This window comes from Pezoporus occidentalis, unplaced genomic scaffold, assembly GCF_034315485.1.
Source record: "Pezoporus occidentalis ecotype Australia unplaced genomic scaffold, CSIRO_AGI_Poc_V1 ctg76, whole genome shotgun sequence".
Taxonomy (NCBI): domain Eukaryota; kingdom Metazoa; phylum Chordata; class Aves; order Psittaciformes; family Psittacidae; genus Pezoporus; species Pezoporus occidentalis.
Window position 1 is genome coordinate 1,319,949 of NW_026916115.1, and position 15,220 is coordinate 1,335,168.

Below are 15,220 nucleotides of genomic sequence, written 5' to 3' on the forward strand. Positions count from 1 at the left end.
TCCTCCCCAGCTGGCATGTCTGGAAGCAGCCATGCATGAGCCACAGCTTCCCCAGGGAGACAGCCCTTCCCAAACTTGCTCCCTACCTCTCCTGCAGCCCCCTACCCTGTTTGGGGACCATAGGGATGCCAGGGCAGCACTGGTAAGGGACAGTCCTCATGCTCATGCTGGGGAACACCCCATCCCACGTGATGGGGCTGAACAGCACAAGATGTGTGCCGTCTCATCCCTGCCATGGAGGCCTTTGGCAAGAGTCCAGCATCTCACCAGTGGTCCCCACCAGTGTAGGGCAGTGACAACAAGGTGGAGTCTGCAGCAGTTCTTTACAACAAGGTTTTATTTTTCTTTCATTTTGACAAAAAACATCGAAGTTGTACACTGCCATCAGTCAGTTCGGTTCCCTGTTTGGGTCCGAACGAGCATGTTATGTTACAACACCCACCCCAGTGCCTGGGGTATGAAGGCAGAGAATTTCCTTGTCACCCACCCTCCCTTGGCCACAGGAGCCACCAGTCCCACATGTGGGAGGCTCTGTCCTTTGAGGCCTCACAGGACAGGAGGATGGTGCTGGGACAGCCAGCCTGGAGGGGACAGCAAGGTTTCATGCTCCAGTGCTGCCTTATCTCTCTGCACACCTTCTGCTACCCTCCCAGGAGCTTTGCAGGGCTTTGATCCCAGCACCAAACTGGGAACTAGTTGCATGCAACTGGTGAATTCCTGCCTGGGCAGCAGCTTGTCCTGTGCAAGCACATGCTGAAACATGTCCCCCTCCCTCTCTCATTCTCCCTCCCGTGGTCAAACACAGCCAGCAGCCACCGTCAGTGACTGAAGTGGCAGATCCCTGATGTCCAGGAGGTGAGAGAGATGTGCAAAAAGCCACAGACAAGAGATCGTACAGCAGCAAAGTGAGTCCAGTGTCTTGCTGCAATGGGGCCTCAGGTCTGTTTTTCCTTCCCCCTTAGTGTAGTCTTTTCCATAGTTCTCCTGGGGGTTGTTTTTGGTTTCAGAGACATGCTTTGGAGGTGCCACCTTGTCCCCTGGGTCCTTGCCTGCAGTCCTGCTGCTGGAGCGGGACCACCAGCTATTGCGAGACAGACAGGATCAGCCCATTTTTGGGTGCCCAAGGGACAAAAAGAGGCTGTTTTGCTTCATACAGTTTCTGTGCATTAGTAAAACACAGGGCTTACATGCCAAAAAGCTCAGGTTTGGACACCACAGCCCACTGCCACATGTGGGTGCATGCCGCAGGGCTCTGCTCCATCCCATACCAGCACTACACTGCAGAGCATTGCCACACACTGGGGCCAAAGAAAGAAAAACACCCAAAGCTTGAAAACTGCCTGAAACGTGCCCACCCTTCAAGAGCATCCCTCCCTCCCACCCAACAGGCACAGACACAAAAAGCCGTCTCCTCTACTCCCTGCAGGCTGTTACTCAGAGCCTGGCTATTGTCAGACACCTTTCTGAATTTAGAAGCAGCACCTATATTTAGAGCATATACAGTATCGCCTGCCCTGGCCTGCAGCACCACTGCACCCCTGGCCCCAAGACCTATGTGGTCCCATGCTGCCCGTCAGGACTGACTCCCCCAAACTCCAGCACAGGGAGCAATGCTCCAGCAGCTTCAGTTTGAAGCCACAAACTGTTCATGGATGGCTGGAGGTGGAGTGGTGATGCTCAGAAGAGGACAGGAGATGCCCATGACATCAGCCAGCACCAGGTACCTTCCCAGCAGCTGCATGGGGCACAGCTTACCCCCTTGCACTGAGATGGGAGATGCTGAAGCTGAGACAGAGCAATGGAAAAACTTCCTGGGGAATTTTTTGATCCTTTGGCAGTTGGAAATGCCTGTTTAGGAAGCACATGGAGAGCAGGGAGAACAGAAGTGCCACCAACCAGCAGGGACCAATCAAGGGAGTAGGAGATTTTGCCCTGTAAGCGAGATCTGCTCCTCGGGTGTGCAGAGGGCAGCTTGACCACTAGAAAGAGGGGGTTTGCTCCACGACCGACCCCAGGAGCTGCCAGTCTTTGGAGCTGGTGGGATTTGCTTCTGACAAGCAGAGCTCCTCTGGGGGAGCTCACAAAGTGATCAGGGCAGGGACTGATCTGCACATACGGGAGCAGAGCAGTTTGTGCTCAGAGCAACTTTCAGTCAGGAAAAGACATGGGTTAGTTATCCAGGACCAAAGCTAAGTCTGTCTAAAGCTTTGCTTAGGGCTGGAGCAGCCCCAAAGACACCGACCACAACAACCTGCAGCAGCGCAAAGCCATGGGCAGGAGGAAGGGTAGGACGAGAGCTGCCCCACCTCTCCCTGCCCAACATCCCATCTCCATGCACATGGCCATGCCTGGTCCAACTACACCAACCAGACCCTCAGCCCACAGAGCAAGCCCTTTCCTGAGGCTCCAAAGGCATAGCACCCTCCAGCTCCACAGGACCACAGCTGGGCTGATGATGAACACAACTCACAGCAGAAACATGCCAGTGATTGCCAGGGTGAGCCACCCATTACCACAAGGTGACCATCATCTCTCCAGGCTGGCAGCCAAAGCATCACACCCACAGCCAAGGGTGCACATGGATCATTAGAGCTGACAGCACATAATTACCAGGTTAACTAATGACAAATGCTGGAAGGTGGCCCTGTACTGCATTTTCAGTATTTTCAGTAGAAGAGAGCCACCCTGCTCACCCCCGTAGACCACACTCCTCTCCCAAAGCCCCACTGACCCTCGGACACCCACCTGCCCACCATGCCAGGGCCGTAGGGTTTGCAAACGCAGCCAACCCCATGGCAGGCCCCTCTGAAGGGGTTGCCAGGCACTGGGAGCAGACAGGGACCATGGCTGCAGGGGAAACTGAGTCAGAGGACGTGCTAAAGCCAGGTTACTCTGCCAGTACAGAGCTTAGGATACAGACAAGCACACACAACATCTTCCCTCACCAGCAGACGTGAGTATCTTCTTTTCCTGGGAAAACACAGCAAAGAGGTTTGCCATCACCCCCTTGGCTACTCTGGTGCCAAGTGAGCCATACCCCCAGGGACAGCCCTGTCCTTTCCCCTTGGGCAGCCCACTCCCACAGACACTGCTTGGTACAGCCAGCAGTAGAGCTGCCGAAAGACCCCTCACCATGGCCACGTCTGACAGACAAAATGTAACTCCCACCACTGGAAACACCTGGGATGCGGTGAGGAGAGGAAGGCAATGTTCCCAATGCTCTGCTACAGAGATGGGTACACAGCAGCACCCATGGGTAGGCTTGGTCCTGCTGCCAACAGAGTGTGGGAAGTAAAAACCCCAAGGGACTCCCCAACATTTTCAGATGACTAAAACAAATCCATGTATGTGTATATCTTTATATATACAGTATATAAATATATATACACACACATACTCTATATACACACACAGGCACACCTAGAGTTCTCCATATATAAATAAATATATGTTGGTGGGAGACAGGATACATTCGGCAGCACTGAGCCCCCTTGCCCTGCTCCCGCCTGCTCCAGCACAAACCAGGTGGGTTCTCTTTTGCCTGCCACGTCCCTGGCAGGCAGAGCCACTCTAGTCTGCCTGGTGCACCCCAAATCCTCAGCCCTTGCACCCCTCTATCACACTCTGCCCCTTTTCCAGGTTGGAAGAAACCCCTGGGGAGGGAAATTCAAAGCCACAGCAGCATGAGCCCAAGCAACAGAGCAAAGGGGGCTCCTGGTACCCCCCTGTTGGGACTCTCCAGCCTCCAGGAGCAGAAAACCATCCGGACAAGCCTTCCCAGGGGTCCTGCTCGGGGCAGGGAGTGGGGCTGCAGCTGGGGGGAATCTCATGTTCCCCTGAGAATGCGCACCCGACTGGGTCACTCTGCTGCCCATCAAATGTTTCTCTGTGCAGAAAAAAAAAGTGATAGTAATAAATGAAAGTCGACAGATTTTAATTTTTTTTTTGCACAAAGACTTTTTTTTTTTTTTTCCTCTTCTTTTCCCCCCTCCATTCCGGTCGGCTTGGTTTTCTCCTTTTCCCCTGCATTTGGTTTTGGTTTTGTTTCATTCCCAGGCGTGGCAAAGAGCATGCATTGGAGAGGGGCAGGGCAGTGGTGGGAAGGGGGAGAGCTGAGATGGGGCGGGGGCAGCTTCTAGCACTTGTCATCTTCCTCGGTGTCGCTGAGCACATCGATGCTGGCCCCGCACATCATGCCTTGCCCTGCCCCTCGCCTCCGCCGCCGGTAGTGCCCGTTGGGCATCTGCCAGCTGTGCCGCAGCGGCGGGGCTGAGCCGATGGTGTTGGAACGGCCGAGGCTGGTGGCGACGGCCGCCTCAAAGGTGAGCGTCTCCTCCTCACCGCAGTCTGAGGCATGTGAGTCGTCATGCAGGGCCAGATAGGGCTCGGAGATGTAGCGCTGTGGGGTGGACTGTCGGCTCTGCTTCCCCATTGGGGAACTGGAAGACTCGGTCAGGCATGCGGTGTTGGGCTCCAGGGTAGAGGAGAGGAGTGGAGACCCTCCCTCGCTCTCCTCAGCGGGTGGTGAGGCGTCTCCGGTGTGCCGCAGCATGGAGGCATAGGAGAGGAGGGGACGCGGCTTGGGGGGCACCGGTGGGAGCTGGCGGCGGCCTCGCCGAGGGGTGCTGGTGTCCGAGATGGAGGGGATGGAGCTTTCGCTCAAAGACCCCATTCCCTGCAATGCACCAAGACACGCTGGGGAATACAGGTGTGACAAGCAGCACCGTGCACCCAGTCTGCCCACCACTCAGCCTGGGGCCTCCAGAGCATCCTCCAGCTTGAATGAGGCCCAACTGAATCTTTGCCTGCCCCGTCCTGGCCTCAGAATCTGCTCCAGGGACAAGAATGGTATCTGTGTTTGTGGCCAAAAGTAGTAAGTACCCACAAACCTGCTGCAGCAAGAGCTAACAGCTCACCAGCTGCTGATCTCTAAAGGCAAGATCTCCATGGTTTCAAGCACATTCAAGCACTGGCATCTCCAAGTGTCTGTAGCTGGGACACCTTGACCTTGGTAGGGAGCAGATGCCACAGTGATGAGAAGATCAGTGTGGAGATTCACCCCTCTTCACAAATGCTCTGCAGTGTGCCCAAGAAGCCCCAACCTGCCCAGATTACAGGAATGTGGAGCTGCCACCACAGGGAGGAGCGATGGTGCAAAGCTCCCAGAGTTGGGGCTTATCTTCCCGGTTTTGGCAAGGAGCTTTTTCTACCTCTCCCTTTGTGCTTAGGAAGGGTGTTTGTCACCCACCTGCCTGCTGGGTGTCTGCGACCTGCCCTCGCTGGGTGACCGGGACTCACGCCGCCGCTCCGGTGACTCATCTTGTGCCTGGGGACTCCTCTCCTCAGAATTGCAGCGGGAGATGTCAGGGGACAGCAAGTGCTTGCGCTCTTTGGATCGTCCCCTCTCCCTGCCACCTGAGCGATGCCCATCGGACCGGTGGCCTGCAGGACATCTCTGTCAGTCCCCACTGTCCCCTCCCCTGGAGTAGGGGATGCTTAGCTGGGGATTTGTTTGGCACTGATGTGGGATGGGACCACCCACCCTTGCTCACCTGAGTCAGTGTTGAGACGTCGGGCAGAGAGCTGGAGTGAGGAGTGGTAGCTGCGCCGGCGGGACTTGTAGGTGTTGTCGCTGCTGCGCTCCATGGAGAACTCATCCAACCAGGAGCTGTTGGTGCGCTTGTCCCGGATAGTGGAAAACGATCGCCGCATCGAGCTGGTGTCTGTCACCACCTGCAAGCAACCCCAGCCCACCGGGAGAGGGGGTTAGTGCCAGGCAGAGCTGTGGGGGGATAGCAGCCAAGCAATTACCAGTTCATTCACCATCACTGGCACACCAGCCTCCAGGATGGGGAGATTTGGGGTGAGGGGAGCAGCATAAATCAGGAGTGGGAGGAAAGTGGGATTTAGCCTTCATGCTCATGGGCTTCCCTTCCCCAGCTGGCTTGGAATCATGCTCCACAAGCAAAGCCAGTGACTACCATTCAAGCCAAGGCACTGTGTGCTGGGGGAAGAGCAGCAGCATCCCACTCGAGATGTGGGGACATGAAGGGTACCAAACCATCACCCCCAGGCTGTCTCAGCATCCGTCCCCACCTTGAAATCAGGATCAAGCAGAGTGAACAGAGACATCGAAGAAGAAACGATTGACAGAGAGGGGATCCTCCAGTGCCCCTCGCTTTGTCCTTATTTTCCCAGCTGCTGACACTTTCCCAGACCCTGCCCTGGTCCTCCTTTATTCCCGCATCCCCATCTCCTTCCCCTGCAGTCATTCCCTCTCTCCCCACTCACAGTGGTTTTTTTCTTTTCCTTTTCCCTTTATCCTTTCCTTTACCCCTTCTCCTTTCCTTTCCTGTTTCCTTTCTCCTTTCCTTTCCCTCTCCCATACTTCTTCTTTCTACCTTCTTCTCTCCTTCTAGCTTGTGTTCTCACATGTTTTGTGGAAGGCATCACCTTCTTTTTTATGGTCCTTTGCTTTATTCTAGTGCCTTTTTGCCTTTGCAGTCTCTGACTGTTCTCCCTGTCTCCTCTCCTTGCATTGTAACATTTCTTGCTCCCATTCTCTCCTTCTGATCATCTCCCCCTCTGCTGAATGGGGAGAATAAAGCCCACAAGACAAAGCCTCCCTTTCTCTTTATGCCCCTGCCAAAGCGCCACAACATGTCACACTGGCACTGACACCAGGACCTTTTGCTTGCACCACCGCCTCTGTGAGAAAGCAGACCCAGAGACTTCACAGCAAAACCAAACCTCATGTAAATGCCCGTGTCTCAGTGGAGGCTTGAGTACAAAACAGAACAACAGAGAAACCAGGCAGACAAACAAGGAGGTGAGATGTGGCCTGGCTTCCCCTGGACAGATGGAGAAGCGTGTGTGGTGGGACAATGGGAGACAAAGGAAAAGTAGTTTCATGACCTGGGAGATCATCTGACAGCCAGGCTGGGACTTCTTGAACCTCAGCCAGTGCCCGGGGCTGAAGAAAAGGAGTGGTGTCCCACTGCAGGGAGACCCTGAAACCTCGCTCCACCATGGACCTCCCACGTGAGCCAGGAGATCGATTCCACTGGCTGCTCTCTGCTGTCAGTGTCCCCCATGTAAAGAGGTATGTGCAGCACCCCAGAGAGGGGGAGATGCTTCAATACTGGGGTGCTGGAGAAGCTGTGGGGCTCGAGGGACTTGCTCAGTGCAGAGAGAAGCCCCAGTGTTACCTGGTAGGCTTTGCTTGGACCCAGCACCCATGGGGGCTTTGCTTGGTTTTACCTGGGGATCCACAGTGAGACGAGGCATGGAGGAGGCCCTCCCAGAGACAGCATGGTCCTGAGTGTCCACGGGAAGGTAGCTGCCACGGTTAGAGGGCTGCACTCTTTGAAACTCCCTAACCTCTGGCTCCTGGAAATAAACACACAGCCAAGCTCTTGGGATGGGATTGGAGCAGGGCAGTGTGCTGCTTCTGCCCTGTTCACAGGGGGCAGCCCTACTCACTCAATGGGAGGCAGAATTTAAGTGGGCCAGAAAGGGAGTCCAAAACACATTGTCCATCATGTCACCACTGAAAAATAATCTGTTCACAATCCATTGCAGATGAGCATAAATGTGGTGCTTCAGGCTTGCCTAATGGCCAATTCATCTTGCACCTCTTCAGTGGCAGTGGAAACCCTGCCTGGATCTGGTGACGCTCTGCCTGGGCTTTAACTCCTTCTCCTTTTACTGGAAGGGAATGAACATGTGGGATTTTCTCTCTGACGTTGCTTTAAAGGCTTTCTGCCCATATCCTTATTAAAAGAAAGCATGCCACCCATGGCACCTTTGCATTTTGGTTAATTCCCAGAGTAAGGGACAATTTTGTACATGGTGACGTGACAAGGAGAAGGGCAGGGAGTGATTTTATGGGGAGATGGGAGTCTCATCTGCCACCACCCCACTTGCAGGATGATGGAGTGGTCAGGGTAGCTGGGGACGCCCTCCTGCATGGTATGCAACTCATACAGAGTACTACAGACCCCAGGGACATGGGCCGGGCTGGAAATACACAGTGGTACAACACTGCATCTGACACGTGTCAGGGTGGTGCACGAATGCACACACACAGACATGGAGATATATATATATATAGATATGTATGTATATACACACACACAGACAGACACTGCTGCTGCTGGCCAGCATGTGTGTGAGGCTGGAGGGTGCGTGCTCCCATTAGAGACAGTTTGACAGCTTGGTTTGGAATAGGGGACACCAGCACTGACAACAAAATGAACATGAATCCAAAAACATTAGATACCATCACTCAGCATGGGGTAGGGATAACCCACTGAAATGAGCACTCAGTGGTAAAAAGAGTAGCCTGTGAAGAGAAGGATATTTTACTGCAGGACACTGGACCCTCGTCATAGCTCTTGCCCCAAAAGCACTTTCCACAACCTGGCCCACTGGCCAGGCCTGGTCCAAGGATGGCTAGGGGACACCCAGGGACATTTGCCCCCTGACTTGATGCATGTGTGTCCCAGCAGCTACCATCCCTCCACTGTACTTGCTGCTACAGGGGCAGGGAGTAGCATTTCACCACTGTGCTGGCAGCCCCACACTTCCCAGTGCCCACCAGCATCCCTGTTAGGACCAAAGCTGAGCGCCCGCCAGTCAGTGCGTAACTTTACCAAAGACTGGTGCTCCTGGAACTGCCCGTGGGCTGGATCCATGCATGCCAGCTGGAAGATCTCCTGTGGTGAGAGTGGGCTCAGTGAGGGGAACCCGCTTCTGCCACTCCTGCAAAGACAGTCCATCTTCAGAGAGGCCACAAGCCAAGCGCTGGATCACTTCTCCAGTGGCTCAGAGCTTGGGAGCTGCTATCCCTAGGCTGTTGAAACCCCCAGGACAAATACCATGTTCCTCTGAAGTTCTGAAGTGGTGCCCAGACAGGAGAGGACACCAGTGCCCAGGTCTCAGCAGCAGCAGGGACATCCCAAGAGCAGTGTCAGCAACTCCCACCATCTCATTCCCACCAGCCAGGTTACTGGGACCCCCACCAGCTCTGCACCACCCAAGGACCCTCTGCTCAACTGCTCTCAAGGTTTAGGTCCATCCCAGACCTTCCTAAGTTAGAGAGCTTTCATTTAGTGCTGGCATGGTCCTGCAAGAACAGCATCCATGCAGATACCTTGCCATGCCCCTTAGCTGCCTCCACTGCTGTTGGTGATGCTGACACACACCAGCTACCTATAATCCTGCAAAAGCTTTGTGCTGTGAATTTTCTGCCCTAGAATGGCAATACTCACAGGCCAGAGAGAGTGTCTTGCTGAAGGTAAGGCAGAGCCTTCGCATTCGAGATGATTTCCTGCGGCAAGGAGGATGGCTCCATGCGCTGGAACATGGGAGCATTTTTCTGTATTAAAGAAAGGAAGAAACTCAACCTGTAGGAAATGCAGTTGAACATCCAGTGCTTTGTCAACCAAGCCCCCAAGGCTTAGGAGGGTGACAGCATGCTCATGTTCACAGCCAGGACCAAGGATGCACGTACACATGCCTTGTAGTCACCAAATCCCAACCTGTACCACCATCTTCATCCTTCAGCTGCATCCCATGCAGCTGGCTGCACATTTGGTAGGAAGCAGTGAGGATGCTCTGAACATCCCTGTTCTGCCTACCATGTGCCCTTACTGAGCCTCACCTGCTCTTCCAGCTGCTGCCGCTGCTTCTTCGCTTTGCTCTGCTTATAGTAATCCATGATCATCATGGCTGCATATATTTTGCCAACAGTCAGGTCAGAGGCTGAGAGCACAAGAGGAAACAAAGTGGGGACACTTGTGTCTTAACAGAAACAGCAAATCTGAAGGCACCGGAGTGGATCTCAGGAAAAGCCCTGCTGTGGGACACCCTGGTGATCCTTAAACTCTACTCATCACTCCAAAAAAGAGAGAGCTGAACACCCAGACACTCCTCATGGAGACAAAATGGATTGAGATGGCTTGAAAACATCATCATAAACCACCAAGACATATATCCTCATCACATTATCAAACGTAACAGAGCAAGTGATGCTCCAGAGACCATTTACAGGAGACTGGGTTTGGCAGGGTATTTTTCAAAGAGGGTTCCCAAGCAGCCAGGCAGAGCAAGGCAGAAGCCAGCCTGTAGCAACACAAACCCTTTCCCCACTTGGAAAGAAGTTGCTGCAGGCATGATAGGAACTTGACAGCAATGACAGCCTCCCCCACCCCTCCCCCCCCAAGAGACTCACTTTTTGGCATGGGTACCAACAGGTCAAGCATCTTCTGGGACAGGTGAGGCCAAATGGTCAGGATCTCCTTTTGAAGCTCAGAGTCTAACTGCTGCCAATCTGCACCACCTTGAACAGCGGGGGGAAAAATGACCCATGTACATCAAGACCTGGCACCAGGGTTCAACTAAAATCACCCCTTTCCCATCCTGAAGTGAGGTTCACAAGCAGGAAACAGCTCTGGGCTGAAAGGGCAGTCTTGCATTAGCGAGCCTGGTCTCCTGCTCTCACAGGGAAACTTTCCAACCATCTCTTCTGTATGTGCCTCCATCTCCCCATCCTCTGCCCTCCCACTCAAAGCTGCCATCTTCAAGCTCGCCTTGGGTCCATCTCTGCACCTCCAATCCTACTCCAGCCCACACACACCTGCTGCTGCCCCACTTTCTCTTTTCTGGTGAGCGGATCATGTGCTGGTGAAAGAGCAGCTCTACTTGGTTGAAATCCTTAAATACTCCGTGATGCTGTGCAAGCAGAGCTTTCTGGCCAGTGGTGAAGAGGTTTGCTGAGCTTTAGAAGAACTCAGAGGGAGCTGTCAACACATGTCAAATGGAGACACCTGAGCCCAGGGCAACTCAGCCAAGCTGTAGGAGACCCAGGTTCAAATCTCTGCTTTATTTAGAGGGACGTAAGGAGCTGTCTGATCACTGGGCTTTTGACGATATATTGCCCTGGGTTGGGTTTTCTTCCAAAAGCAGAGCTGTTGAAAACAGGGGATGTTTTCTTGATAATGGCATGTTTCTGCAGAAAGTTTTTCATCTGATGAATCAGAGTGTTTCCAGCAACAACAACAAAGCAGGTGCTATCTTCCTTGAGAGAGAGATTTCTGTTCCCCACAGCTTTAGCAAGTCAAGCACATGTGATCTTTTCCCTGCTTGGTTTGGTTTTGTACATGGGGAGGAAGGGAATTCTCTCTCTCCTCCATTACACAGTTTGAACATCAAGCCGTTTCTGTTCTCCAGAAGCAGTTTCTAGTGGAAAAATGGCCACCTCTTCCCAAAAGGAATAAATTTGTTTGTTTGTTTTAATAGAAAGCAGCAGAAGTTTGCCTGTTCAAGGTAATCACTTCCATCCACTTGCCAGGCTCTAGGTGGCCAACCCCAATTTGGCTGTGATGTCTTCAGCTTGCCCAAAGGATGAGTGATGGTCACTCTGAAAACCTGCTGTCTCTGACCCCTCTCTACCCCACTGACCTCACCTTTGGCAATTTTGATGTCCAAGGCTGTGCGTATCAGCGCCATCAAGGTGGAGGTAAAATGGACGGTCATGTCCTCAGCCACGGGCATGTTCATCATCACCAGTCTCTGCGCAAGAGAGAGAAGAAAACAGCGGACGGAAAACAATATCGAAAAACACATCGACCAGGCTGGAGGAAAAGAAATTAAACGTTAAACAAAAGGGGAAAAAAAAATAAAAAATAAAAAGCAACGAAGAGTGTCAAAACAGCACAGCCAAAAAAGAAGGGCAAGGATCGTCCCGCCACCCCCCGGCTCCTTCCACCCCAGGACACCGGCTCACTGCCTTCCAGGGCTCCTCCTGCACCCCTGGAACGGCCCCTGAGACCCCTCCCCACAGCACCAGGGCTGCCATGGCACTTCCCGACACTTTGGGAAGATACATCTGATCCATCAGGGATGCAGCAGTGGGAGATGCTCGGGAAAGGGAGAGGGGGCTCAGGTTTCCGTTCCCCGGGTGGTTTGGCTTTCCAGCTCTCAACCCTTCCCACCTTGGGCAGGTGAGAGGAGGGTCCCTAACCCTCAGGGACTTCAGATTGGCTGGAATCCTCTAGCATGCTACATCCTGGCGCTCCCTTTTTGCGTCTTTCAGAGATGAAGTTTGCCAGCACATGCACAGGGTCCAAATTATTCAAGGATGGGGAAGGGAAGGAGGGGTAGGAAAAGTGCAGAAGGAAAGAGAGAAGGGCAACCAGGGCAGGTTAGACACGCCATGCTCCTTCCCCACCCTGGGCAGGCGGGGTGCAAACTGAAGTGACCAGATCCACTTTCCAGAGAGTATATTTTGCTTTGTGAATACCTTGGGTCAACCCTTCCCTGCCCATTCCTTTTCACTCAGCTTCTCATGTCCTTTTCCTGCCTTCAAGCCTCCCTTTTTCTCCTGGGAAAGTGTGATGGTGGATGTATGCATGTGTGAACATGTGGGAGCTGGAGAGAGTGGCAGAGTGTTTGCAAGTGTGCAGAAATCCCCCCTTCACTGAAAGGGCTGCAGGAAACAGCCCATGACCAAGAAAAACTTCAGTTTGCTCCAGACCTGGGAAACACATGGTCCTGTAGCTCTGGGTCTTGTCCTAGCAGCTGCTACCCTCAGCAAAGCCACACAACTCCCACCCCATGTCCTTCAGGGCTTCCCATGCTCCTGCTCCATGCCTATGCAGCTGGGAGCACGCTGTGCCAGTGCCATAAGCTGACCGCCAACCTCTAGTTCAAGAGGAACAAGGGGTAAAACTCAGAGACACCTTTTGAAAACACCTGGCTTTGCCTTGCACAAGTCATTGTCGGGGTAGGCTATACTTATGTGCTTGGCTCCTTATGCACTAAAGAGCTGCTCCTACAGGATATGCCCTTGCTGCTCACCTGCTTCCCATCTCCATATGCTTTAGCCCTGTTTCTGCACTGGCTGGAACAAGGATGGTTCCAAGCCTAGGCGAAGAGCTTGGGTCAATGAGCTTCTGAAGGCATTTCACTCCTAACTGTGCTATGGGGTTGTTCTTCACCACATCTTCTCCAACCCTCCCACTTCCACACTATTGCTGATCCTGCCACTCCTCTTCCACCCCAGAGCTCCCCAGGCTTGCAACTGACCACAGCAGTGTCACATGTGTGGGCAATGGAGACCAGCCAGCATGGCCAGGACTCTTCTGAGGACACCAGACTCCCCAGGAGTGAGCTAAACACATGTTGGATACCCCAAATGCTTCCCCAGCTCCCCCCCCCCCCAGCTCCCTTGAGCCCCAGCTCCTCCTCGACTCTAGCCCACATAGAAGGAAGGGTTGATCTACCTTATAGGCCACTTTGGAAGGACATCTCTTGCCGAGGCCTAGCGGTGGTGACATAAGAGTCAGCATTTCATACATCTCAGTGTAATGGATTCGGCCACTGCTCATGGAGGGGGTAGGGGAGGGAGGGAGATGCAGAGAGAGAGGAGGCATTCCCAGAGAGCAGGAAAACATACAAACAAAAATAGTACAGGAAAACAGGAGAGAAAAAAAACAAACGGACAAACAGGAGAAGAACAGGAAACCTGTTAATCAAGGCAAATCATACATGACAGACTGTCCTGATGTGGATTTATAGCACTGCTCACACAGACCCAGGAATGCTGGCAGAAAGCAACTCACCCCTCTCCTCTCTGCTGCTGGCCTCAAGCGCCTGTCTCGCTAGCAGTCTGGGGGCCCTTCTCTGGTCTCAACCCCTTTCCTAAAGCCCTCCAGCAGCCCCCACCTTGTCCCACAGGTTCCAGGGCTGTGTGCGAGTGGTATAAATCAGATACACGGCACTCAAGCCATGGGTTATTTCAGATAATGGTGGTCTGCACCACAGTGCTCTGTGGCCTCCGTAGTGTCTTCCCTCCTGGGGGGGCCTGGGTATTGCTTTGCATTGCCACCTAACCCATAGCTGGAAGGCTGTGTATCCCCAGCTCGTAAGGTCTATGCAATTGGGAGGCAGCATCTTGCATAGAAGGCAGTGGGCCAGGGTCACTTGTCCAAGGAAGATGCCCAGTTGCTTCCGTCTGGCTCTGCGGATGGACCACTTTCCCACCATGCACCAGTGCAAAAGGCATGCTGAATTGGCTGAAAAAACAAAACTGGGAGGAAAAGTTGTACATGCCATGCTCCCGCCCTGGCTCTCTCCCACATGCGGCTGCAAGTTCCACCAGGTTGGAGTTTAAAGAGTCTCAGCAGAGGCAGCTGTTTGGGCCTTCCAACATTGGTGTTCATTTGGGTTTCCCAAGGGAGGCAGCTAGGATGGATCCCCACCTCATGCTCCTCTGCTCTATAAGGTCCTGCCTAGGACTGCTGCGGTGAGGAACTCTGCCAAAATGGGCCACCTGATGATGCCTTGAGCCCTCTGCCAGGCTTGTTTTCCTCTCTCTGCACATCCAGGAGGCTGCTCAAGTACCATCTCCCAGGGATCCTGGGCTCGGCCACCTCTTCTTTCCCCTGCACCAGGCTTCTGTCCTGCACTGCAATGCTCAACATTGTTAATGGGCAAGGGCAACCTCACAACCGCAAAGGCATCAACCCTTGGAGCTGTGCTGTGAGGATGCTTCTGAAGAGGAACCCATTTCATCTGGGGTGGCTGTTAAAAAATTAGGCACTCCCCATGGGATCTTGGATTCTTCCCTACCCGTGCGCTCAGAGAAGTGTGGAAAGGGGAGAACATATCTCCTCAAAGGGTGCCACTGTTTTGAAGCAGACCCCTGGCCAAAGAGGTCCCCCACCAAGATAAGTCCTGACATTCTGGATGTAAACACAGTGATGACTACAACAGGAGCTTTTGGGGTGCAGGTACAGAACAGGCTAGGCAAGCTATCCCCTTTGAGACCAGACACCCCTAAATGGGTTGGAAAGAGGATTGATGACAATACTGGAGAATATTAAGTGGGATGATCAAGAAGTAATATCTAGGTTTGGAGTCTATAAGCAGCATCTTGGCAGAGCTGCATGTGCACCAACTTGGGGTGTCTGAAGGGGAGAAGATGGCTTCAAAATTTTTATACATGAACTCAGTGCAAAAAGAAAGCAAGACAATGATCTTCCACACACCCTTCCTGGCAAGGGTTTTTTTTTAGCATACCCAGCACATATCAGACACTGTCTTTCATACTGAGATTCCCCACACAATGAAGAAGGAATGGATTTCTGTGTAAGGAAGAGTTTGCATCAGTACCCAAGAAGGACCACACAAGAGCTGTTTTATTCTCACACATGGG

The 15,220-nt window shown here is 53.1% G+C and overlaps 1 protein-coding gene across 4 annotated transcripts in view; it reads right to left on the reverse strand.

Moving 5' to 3' along the window:
* Positions 1-319: 319 nt before the first annotated feature.
* CACNA1E (calcium voltage-gated channel subunit alpha1 E) overlaps positions 320-15,220 on the reverse strand; it is a 141,469-nt gene continuing 126,568 nt past the window's right edge. For 2 of the 4 annotated variants that reach the window (XM_062602329.1, XM_062602326.1), the window contains 10 exons: positions 13,287-13,383; positions 11,469-11,574; positions 10,235-10,342; positions 9,665-9,765; positions 9,273-9,379; positions 8,655-8,763; positions 7,261-7,389; positions 5,553-5,733; positions 5,249-5,442; positions 320-4,675 (listed from right to left, as the gene is read on the reverse strand). In XM_062602329.1, coding sequence (XP_062458313.1) covers positions 4,136-4,675; positions 5,249-5,442; positions 5,553-5,733; positions 7,261-7,389; positions 8,655-8,763; positions 9,273-9,379; positions 9,665-9,765; positions 10,235-10,342; positions 11,469-11,574; positions 13,287-13,383 — 1,672 coding nt within the window. In that variant the 3' untranslated portion in view covers positions 320-4,135. The remainder of the gene's footprint in view (positions 4,676-5,248; positions 5,443-5,552; positions 5,734-7,260; positions 7,390-8,654; positions 8,764-9,272; positions 9,380-9,664; positions 9,766-10,234; positions 10,343-11,468; positions 11,575-13,286; positions 13,384-15,220) is intronic. The other 2 variants (XM_062602327.1, XM_062602328.1) reach the window with 2 other exon arrangements.